This window comes from Paracoccidioides lutzii (assembly GCF_000150705.2).
Source record: "Paracoccidioides lutzii Pb01 unplaced genomic scaffold supercont2.30, whole genome shotgun sequence".
Taxonomy (NCBI): domain Eukaryota; kingdom Fungi; phylum Ascomycota; class Eurotiomycetes; order Onygenales; family Ajellomycetaceae; genus Paracoccidioides; species Paracoccidioides lutzii.
In genome coordinates, this window is record NW_015440976.1 from 2,731 (window position 1) to 13,562 (window position 10,832).

Below are 10,832 nucleotides of genomic sequence, written 5' to 3' on the forward strand. Positions count from 1 at the left end.
GATATGAACTTAAACTGAGTATTAAATGAAATATAAAAGAAATTTAAAATAAAAATATTAAAAAAAAATAAATTTTATCTTGAGATAAAAATTAAATACAAATTAAATAATAATTTGATAGTCTTACAGATTTAATATATTAAAGAGATTCTTGAAGATTTTGAGATGAATAAAATTAACTCTACTAATACATCTATGATAATAGACATATAATTTAAATTTGCTTCTGAAAGAAATATTAAATTAAAAGATGAGTTTATGACTATAAGATATTATCAGAGACTTAGATCACTTTAATATTTTGTATCAAGTATAAAATCAGATTTAGTATTTATTGTAAATTATTTATTAAAATTCAACTTATATCTAAATAAAAACTACTAAGTAACTTTGAAGCACATTCTTCACTATATAAAAAAAATAAAAGCTCTGAAAATAGTTTACAAAAATAAAAAAAATAATAGAATTCTGTAGTTAATTGCTTATTGTAATTCAGATTAAGCAGATACAAACTCTCAAATAAATCAATATCTAGCTATATTATTATAATTAATAAATTTTCAATTTTGTGACACTCATATTATTAAATATCAACTGCAAAATCAATAATAGAACTAGAATATATCACTACTAGTGAAAATGTATATAAGTTTACTTGATTGAATGACATACTATAAGATACAGATTTGATGAAAGAGAAATCAAAGATTTACACAACATTATAGATGAATAATAAAAATATCATCAATTTAACAAAGAAGAAGTTTTTGATAAAGAGATTCTATCATATAGAGATTTATTATTATATACTTTATGACTTAATTGAGAGAGGAGAAATAAAGCTTTTGTATATAAATTTTATAGTGAATAAAGTAGATAAATTTATAAAGTCTCTATCAAAGCCAGCTTACAATGAATTTGTGATGAAAATAGAATTGACAGAGATCTGATCTCATTGATAAGAATGATTGATTTTTATACTATTTTGCAACCTCTAAAAAAATATAAAGAGAATACAGATTAGAAGAGTAATTGTGTATCTTTTTTGCAAAATTACTATACAGATGCATAATAGAGCTTTTCCTAATAGGGAAACTAGCATCTGATTTCTGTATTTAATTTTTATTGTGGATTTGAGGGGATTCAGCAGCTAGGGGATAGATGGCAAGAGCTCAGGCTCACCATGGCATGAGGGGGTGTTGGAGGATTCCCCGGCTACCCGAGGTCACGTGCACCTATATATTTATTATTAGTTGTAGCTAGCTCGCTTAGAGTCCCACAATACAACAAGGTTGATATCGGTCCTCTAAGAAATACTACTTATCTTATGCCTGCTACGTTCTGACTCTTCGTCATGGTAAGCTTCTTCTTATGTCTAAAGATGGCTTCATTGCAGGAAATTTGAACATCATTATAATGCTGTCACAATGTTTCCTTGTTAATTAAATGTTTTTTTGCAGTAGCAGTAAAATTTTTGATATTTTGAGCTCTTAAATGCTCAATTGCAAGCTTAATTTGAGCCTCGTTGACTGGCATTTCAACGCATTGAAGGTGGAAGAATATGAGTGCGTTGAATTAAAACGCGGCTCGTTGAGTGGTTTGGCTCGTTGAGTGGTAAGTCACGTCAACTAATGAAGTTAACTTAAGCACTTGGCGGACAGAAAATAATCCGCGGCCGAACTCAGAAGCACGTCCATGTCCATCAAATTTAAACAAACATCATCAAGTGCACGGTAACGAGCAATTGACCTCATCGGAACCTGGGGTTTTCCTCAACATGTCTTCAAGAGCCGCTTGGCGAAACCTGCATTACAGCGCAAAACGCAGGACATTCATTCATTCCTCAAACTCCATATCGGTGTTTCTCCTGTTCCATCCAGGCACGAAAACCGGAGACATTGAAACCAGGGCAAGATGGACGAACTACGCATTTCGGATTTGAAATAGTTCCAAAAACCGAAAAAGAAGCTAGAGGTACATATTTCTATTGCCTATATCTTCATCTCTGTCCCACTCCAGCATGAGTCCAGGATGCACTTCGTCTCACGAACTTCTTTCAAAAGCTAAGACCTAGAACAGTGGGAGCCGTTTTCAGCTCCGTAGCTAGTACATATGACACTATGAACGATTTCATGTCTCTAGGAATTCACCGCCTGTGGAAAGATCACTTCGTTCGATCCTTAAATCCCGGTTCACGATATCCGAACGACCACTCAGACACACAGCAAGGCTGGAATATCCTCGACGTGGCCGGAGGGACGGGAGACATTGCCTTCCGGATGCTAGACCATGCGATGAACATCAATAATGACCACAATACGCGTGTAACCATAGCGGATATCAACCCAGACATGCTCGCGGAAGGGAAGAAGCGGAGTCTCGAGACCCCATATTACAATACGGATAGATTAGCTTTTATGCAGGGGAATGCCGAATCGATGCCAACGATACCGGATAACTCGATTGATATGTATACTGTTGCGTTCGGCATTCGTAATTTCACGGATAAGCAAGCAGCCCTGAACGAAGCATTCCGCGTCTTGAAACCTGGTGGTGTCTTTGCATGTCTGGAGTTTAGCAAGGTAACAAACGGGCTAGTCGACGAATGGTACAAGCTGTGGAGCTTCAGTGCAATTCCTCTGATTGGGCAGTTAGTGGCAGGTGATCGGGCCAGCTACCAGTACTTGGTTGAAAGCATTGAAAAATTCCCAAGCCAGGAAGAATTCCGCAAGATGATTCAGAAAGCTGGCTTTATGATTCCTGGACGTGGTTATGAGAACCTCAGTTTGGGAATTGCTGCAATTCATAAGGGTGTGAAGCCGTTGGCAAGCTCAAAACAGACGCGCACCATCAATGAATAAAGTGCTATATCCCCCCCCACAACGCCCATTCGAACAAACACCCCAAACCAACCTGTTCTTCCCGCTGACCGGTATCATTTTCTTGAGGTTTAGTTGGGTGATTTTCTTCTGTGGACTCTGTTTTCTTCGTGAGCATATTGAATTATTACCCCCCATAATTCTTGAAGATGTGCGTTTAATATCACCATATGTCATTTAGGCTGCGCTTGACGAATTATAGCGGAATGGTATTAGTAATTGAGACTAACCACTAGATATGCCAAGCTTGGCTATGCAGTTGTCATTCAAATAGCGTGCATGCTTCTAAAATGGTAAGCTTTCAGCGGAGATAAAAAAGAAGTATACACGGGAAATATTCCAAAGCGCTGGTGAGAACCAGAATTATATTATTTGTGCCGCCTCCATTTCGGCCGTTGATCATGGTGTGACCCTCATGTTGACGAACCATATCGGATGATGTCGAATCATCAAATTCAACAGGGCAGACCTCCGCTTAGCTTTCAAGTTCTCTGTTATAACATTCACCGTTCTCATATCTGTCCATTGACTGTTCTCACAATCCCACTGTACCTTTTAAGGCGGATAAGGATTCCGGGGTACGGAGTGCAGAGCGGCTCAGAGCAGCCCTGCCCAGCCACTCAAACATGACTAAGCATTTTTATTTTCACAAAACAAATCGTCCTTTACCAACAGCCCAAAGTATTATTTTGTTTTTTTAACCCCCCCACAACTTTCCCGCCTTGAGCATCACTCGTTATTAGCTCCAATATTAAACATTGCCTTTCGAGGAGATCGAGCCTTTCACTGGCAAAATTAGCACGCATCTGCGGATTTCCTTATGATTTGTTAATCCTGAACGCAACCCTACCACCAACCCGTTTGTTCCAGTAGCATATAAAGAGCCCCTCCATTTGCAGTTTTCTCCTCCGTCCTGCCGCGTTAATTATATCTTCTTGAGCTGCCAAACTATCACTGCATATAAGGAAGATGAGCCTTTGATCAGATTCCCCGGCCCCGGCCAGGTTACCCCTCCCTTCTTATTTTTACCCAGGTCACCGTTGTCTAGCATGGTAATTTGTAATATACATAACTTCTTTCTCTTTCCTTTTGACTAGACCTGCAGCATCCCTTTGTTTTTGCTCCATATTGTTTGCGGGGGAAAGGTCAAACATGACGTCTTTCCCGCTGGCGCGCAAAAGACGACGAACCTCATCTCCATCCCCTCCGGTCCAGACTCAGTTGCCGATAATTAACGGCATTGCTCCCACTCTGCCAGTGGCCTCACCAGACCCGGATGGCGCGTCATTTCCACCCCCCGATGGCCTATCTACTTCGATATCCACGGCTCTTCACGTCATTGCCACCGAGCGGGCTGCCTTGGCACATCTTGAGAAGATATATTTGACAGATAAACTTGCCCGGGATAGTATTGAGCGCGCAGTTACAACGATAGCCGACACTGTGAGCTCTGGGGGGAAACTTGTTATCACTGGGGTTGGTAAGAGTGGAAAGATAGGCGAGAAGGTGGTGGCTACTATGAACAGCCTGGGAGTGCAAAGCACTTTTCTACATCCCACCGAAGCGCTCCATGGAGATCTTGGCATGATTAAACCAGTAACTGCCCTTTTTTTCTGTAAACTCTATAATTAGGGATGGTCATTAACAGTGCCTTCTCGATCGTTTAGAATGACACTGTCCTCCTAGTAACCTTTTCGGGAAAAACGCCGGAACTTCTTCGCCTTCAGCCCTATCTTCCAACAACTGTGTCCATAATCGCTATCACTGCTCATATGCAGCCCGATTTGTGCCCCCTTTTAACTTGTTCCAGCAATGCCAACTCAATTCTCCTTGCCAGCCCTGTTCACGAGCATGAAGAAATATCCTTCGGTTTACCTGCGCCAATGACTTCCACAACTGTGGCGCTGGCTGTGGGCGATGCGCTAGCTCTTGCTACCGCCAGAAGGCTGCATACCATACCCGGCAGAGGCCCCGCGGAAATTTTTAAAGGTTTTCATCCTGGGGGGACAATCGGCGCCGCATCATGCATATTTACGACGCCGTTATCGGAGTCAACCTCTAGCTCAACTCCCGCAAGTTCGTTGTTTTCTGAGGAGCTCCCTGAACGACCAAGTCAGATTCCTCCAACCTCATCGTCAAATCAGGACCGTTGCATATCTGATGTCGGGACACCATTCTCGCTAATTCATTGCATATCAACGCAATCTCCTCCACTCCTCGCACAAACGCGCATTATCGATATCTTAAGAGCCGCTATCAGGTTTCCAGCAGCCAGATCTTGGGTTCTCCTATCTCCAACAGCAATCATCCCACCCCAGCAAGTTCGTGCCCTCTCCGAGGAGAAGAATGTGGATATCACGTTGCAAAACCTTCCGTATGTGACCGAAGTGATTATCCATCAAAAAGATTGGCTCCATGTTCCACAATACAGTACCATTGGTGACGTGAAGCGGATGGTTAATGAGCGGAACGAAGAGGCCTTTGGGCATACTGATGTCCCAACCCCTGTGAAAGGGGCCATCAAGCCAGTAATAGCGGTGACTGATGGGATCACTGGTGATATCATAAGTGTCATTGAGAGACAAGACCTGTTGGATAAATATGCATGATGTTCTTCGTTGGGTTTTGTTTTTTACCGTGTCCTACTTAGGCCTTGATTGGTGACCAATTGACACCCACTGTTGCGGACACATCCTTCATTTTTGGATAGCTTTGCTTTCTCCTGTAAAATTTTCTAGTATCTTGTGAGCGACCATTTTCTAGTCTCAGCATGGTACAGTTTATAAATTTTCCCTTCTCTGTCTTTCCGTTATTCTGACACAATATCTTATTTGCATTACTATACCCCTCACCCTCTCCTTTCCCCTTTTATTTACCAAAAAATTGATTTTTGTTCTTTCATTCACGTTTGAAATTCAAATCTAACTAAGGCTTTGAAAATTGCTGACATCATAGCATTCAACGATTCGTAATTGTCAACCCCAATTTCCTCTTGTCTCTCGTCATTTCTGGAAAGTGTCTATCGGACTCACTACTGATGTGTCAAACCAATTGCTTGCGATTTTTGGGAGTATGGACGTATTCTACAAGTCAACAATCTCTCAAAGGACTGCTCTGACAATAGTGAGTTCATATATTTAAACAGTTGGGGTTGTGGGTTAAAGAAAAAAGGTTATTTTGCCCCGGCCTCGCCTGTTTCTTACATTTTGGTGATACACTTAAGGCGCGGACAGATTTCCCCTTGTCCTGGTGCAGAGGTGAAAGAGAGCTCAGCATTTTCTCCAATAACTAGTCCGTACACCGGAAGTGTTTTTCTCATTCCTTCACTGTTGCTTTATCCAGTCACGATCGAGGGGGCTTGTTCCGATGAGCATATGAGCAAGATGCTCCTCATTGATGCCTTGGCAGCAGTAAATTGTCAATGGATTGAGTGCAACGCTGTTTGCTGGTCTCAAGGTTTTCGTTGACGCCAGGCATCGGAGCTTGGGTGGGAGAGTAGTTCTAATCTAGGAGAAATATTTAATCAACCAATAACAAAGGAATAGTTAACTAACCGTGCCACGCGCACTCACCATTAGTGAGTGCGCCCCATTGCAAAGAAAATATCACTGTAATGAAAATATCTTTATTGCACATTCATTACCAATCTTTAAAAATTAATCCACCATCACCATGTCTAATAATATTAAATATTCAGAAGATCAGATTCAGATGGTATTAGACATCATAAAATCAAAATCAAATTTAAAAATCACACATATGACTTGAGAATTCAAAATTTCGTATAAAACTTTATATAAATACATTAAAGAAAAGAGATAAAATATAAGAACTTCAATTAATTGAATATTGAGTGATAGCTAGGAGGAAGCAATCAAGAAGCGAATTCATCAATTAAATAAAAACTTTTATGCTCTTACAGTTAAACATATTGAAGTTGCTATGAATTGAATACTGAGTTATTATTATATTAATTCTGATATCTTTTCTTCTACTCTAAGTAAAATATAAATATATTGATTCATCAAATATTTATTGAATTATAAAAGAATAAAGTAGAAACTTATGAATTCAAAACATATATCAAATAAAAATATAAGTATTTTTATAAACTGATTCAACTGCTATAAATTTATTTTTAATCAGTATAAATTTTATATTAGCAATATTTATAATTTTAATAAAATTAAGTTTCAAGAAAAAAAGAGTATAAATAATAAATAATAACTATCTATTAAGATGTTAATTCTGTTATACAATTATCATATTCTCATAGAATAATAATAGTAGTAATATATATTAATATAGATAATATAGTATTAAAGTTATTAATTATAATAAAATCAAAAATTCATCTAAAAATTAATATATACACTTCAATTTATTCTATAATTATATTATTATCATATCTAATACTTGCTTCATTAATAATAATATTGAATTTAAATAAATAAAATATTTTAATACTATTATCAAAAAATAAAAAATTAATAGTTATTAATTATTACTTTTTGACAATTATAAATCTCGCTTTATTAAATAGTTTCTTTAATAATATAACATTTATAATACTATTATATTTGAATTCTCATATTATTGTAAAGGGTTAAGCTCTAAGAACTAGAGGCTAGTTCTCTTATATAACAAGGACGAATTGCTTGAGAAAGGGAAGAAAAGAATGAGATGAGAACTTGAGCTTAAGCAAGCTTGCATAGCATGATCACATGCGCACATGTGAATGATGGCTAGGCTGAGTCAGCCAGCCAGAGCAAACAATGACTAGGCTGAGTCAGCCAGCCAGAGCAAATCTAGAGGTTCAATCTCTTATAATACCCTTCTTCTCTCTCTTTGTTGCAGGCCTTTACAACTATATAAAGCCCTCTTTACACCTAATTTTGCCTGCTGAGAGGCCTCTCAAGTGTTCAAGGCCTTTACTTCTTGTAGAAGACTTGTGTCATTTCATGTAGACTCAGCTCAACCTATCTATTTAACAAGATATTGCTTTTTCCTCTGATAGATTTATTCACTCTGAATTTCCTCAATCTCAAACTCAGGTCCTTTCAGAGTCTCTATAGTGGGTGACTGCCTGTCAGTTTGCCTCTGACTAGACAGAAGATCTGTCATCACAGCATGTAGAAGCTTTACATTAAAGACATTGTGAATGTCAGATGAGATGTTCAGTCAGTAAGCATAAAATTCTATCTTTTCTAGCACAGTATATTGATTGTATTTTGTGTCCAGCTTCTTGCACAGATAATTAGTTTTCATGTTCTCTAAGCTCAACCAGATCTTATCTTCAGGTTGAAAGTTTGAAGTCAGGTCTCTTCATCTATTCACATATTTCTCTTGAGATTGCTGAGCATCTGTCATTTTTACTTGAGCTCACTTCAACACTTCATGAGCCTTTCTCATATAATCATCTGCAAACTAAATGAGATTATATGACATTTCAACAGAGAGTGCATCAGCTATATCAATGAAGGAGACATGGAAAAGATGTGTTAAAAAGAATAAACTCACACTCATTGAGACAGCATCTCTATTATTGATGATCAGCTCTGCTAGAGGGAGTCATTCACATCAGTCATTCTGTTGAAAGCTAATGTACTTGCATAGGTAGATTTTCAGAGTCTGATTTATTCACTCTGTAGCTCTGTCAGTCTCTGAATGATAGACTGTGAAGAGTCATCTCTTAATGTCTAATTTCTCACACATCTGAGTTCAAAACATGCTTGTGAAAGCTGACCCTCAATCTGACACTATCATCTTATAAATGTTATGTTGAGAGATGATGTTGCAAAGAAATACTTTAGTCACTGTCTTTGCATCAGTTTTCTTAACTGCTTTTAATATAATTCTTTTGGTCAGTTTGTCTGTTATAATTATGATGTTTATGTATTCTTTAGAGCTTAATAAGTTTATGATAAAGTTTATAAAAAGCTTCTGCCATATGCATTCAGGAATGAGAAGAGGCTTAAGCAGTTCCTGACATTGATCTCTTCATGTGATGTTTGATCTGCAAAGATGATAGTTTCTGATCATTCTTCTCACATCAGTGGCATAGTCTGACCAGTAGAACTCATGTCTTAGAACTCCTGCTGTTTGCTCTCATCCAGAATGACCAGTAAGAGATGAGTCATGAGCCTCATACACTAACCTGATTTGAAGAGGTTTGAAATCTGACATTCACTTACAATCTCAAAAGAGAAGCTTTCTGTTCTCATTTAAAGAGCACTCAGAGACAGAGATCTTAATGCTGAGTTCAGAAGAAAATCTGAATCTTCTCTCATGAAGAATTTACTTCAGACACTGCAGAATCTTGTTATTTTTGCAGGTCTCATTTCACTGAGCTTGAAGAGACATCTCAGGTTTCATGCTGACAGTGGTTATTATTGATTTCATTTCAGATGTCAGTACATTAAACTTAAGTAGTTGAGCTTGCCTCTGCTTGATTCTCTCATCATCAGTGCTGTGTGACATGTTCTGCTCTCTTCATGATAGAGCATCTGGTTCAATGTTCAACTTCTCTGACTGGTAATCAATTCTGAAGTTGAATCAATAAAGAATATCCATCCAACATAGCTGTTTTTCATTTAGTCTGTGTGTAGTCATGAAGTATTCTAGATTCTTATGATCTATGAGAATTTTGAATTTCTTTACACTTCATAGCTCAGTGTCTCATTTCTTTAAACACTTAATTATCACTAATAACTTCTTATCATGAATCTCATAGTTGCATTCCGCAGGTGAATGCTTGTGAGAGAAGAAGGCATATGAGTGTAGAATGCTCTGCTCATCATATTGTAGCAGCACTTCTTCTGAGATGTAATCTGAGAAGTCTGTTTTCAATATAGTCTTATGATCAGAGTCAAATTGAAGCAGGATTAGAGCAGAGATAAATATTGATTTTAGACACTTAAAAGCTTTCTCAGCCTTGCTCATCCACAAAAAAGAAACATTCTTATGTGTAAGAATCATCAGTGGAATCACAATTTTTGAGAAATCCCTGATAAATTATCTATAGAAATTAGCAAAGCCTAAAAATCCTCATACATCTTTAAGAGTAGTAGGTGTCACTCATTTCAAAACAGCTTTAATCTTCTTTAAATTTATTTGTATATCCTTGCTCACTTCAATGATGAATTCAAGATATTTTGTGCTGTTCATCTTAAACTCACTCTTTCTGATGTCTGCCTGCAGGCCTGCTTCCTGTAGACACATAAGTATCTTTTGTACATGCTTGCAATGCTCCTGTAAGCTTCTTGAGAAAAATATCAAGATGTCATCTAAATAGACTGAGCAGAAGTCATCCAGATATCCACATAATGCTCAGTTAATATATTTTTGAAATGTGCTCAGAGTATTGGCCAAACCAAAGGGTGTAATCAGCCACTCAAATAGCCTGTATCTGGTTCTAAAGACTGTCATCCACTCATCATCTTCTGTGATTTGAATCTTGTGAAAAGCTGCAATAATGTTCAGCTTAGTGAATCATTTAGTCTGTTCAATTCACTATAAAGTCTCACTGATTAATGATAGAGAATATCAATTCTTTCAGGTGATTTTGTTAAGAGCTTGATAGTTCACACAGAATCTTAGCCCACTCTCAGGCTTTTTCATGAATAGTATGAGGACAGCTGCAAGGGAGTTGCTCATTCTAATAAAACTCTTATCTAGATAATCTGTAAGAGTCTTTCACAAAGCCAGTAGTTTCTCTTGAGATATATTATATAATGAGCCTCAAGGGAGTTGTTCTGTGCTATCATCAGTCTTTTTAATCAGTTCAATCCCATGATCTCTACCTGGGCCATAAAGTGGGGGTAGAGTGTTGATGACTTCCTTATCAAATATGTTCAAAAACTCATGATAATGTTCAGGCAGCTTTTCTCTAGAGTCAATCTTTGATTTCACTTCTAGATCCTTTTGAATATCAGTCAAACTGATGATGAAGAT

The 10,832-nt window shown here is 37.6% G+C and overlaps 2 protein-coding genes across 2 annotated transcripts; both read left to right on the forward strand.

Moving 5' to 3' along the window:
• Positions 1-2,030: 2,030 nt before the first annotated feature.
• PAAG_08127 (ubiquinone/menaquinone biosynthesis methyltransferase ubiE) lies at positions 2,031-2,861 on the forward strand (the record flags this gene model as incomplete). Its single annotated transcript, XM_002789827.2, has 1 exon — positions 2,031-2,861. A coding segment is annotated over one exon (831 nt), but the record flags the coding sequence as incomplete, so codon positions are not given.
• Positions 2,862-4,031: 1,170 nt separating this feature from the next.
• Positions 4,032-5,488, forward strand: PAAG_08128 (sugar isomerase; the record flags this gene model as incomplete). The annotated part of the gene is made up of 2 exons (XM_002789828.1): positions 4,032-4,475; positions 4,547-5,488. The coding sequence occupies 2 exons, from the start codon at positions 4,032-4,034 to the stop codon at positions 5,486-5,488; spliced, it is 1,386 nt and encodes a 461-aa protein (XP_002789874.1).
• Positions 5,489-10,832: the final 5,344 nt, after the last annotated feature.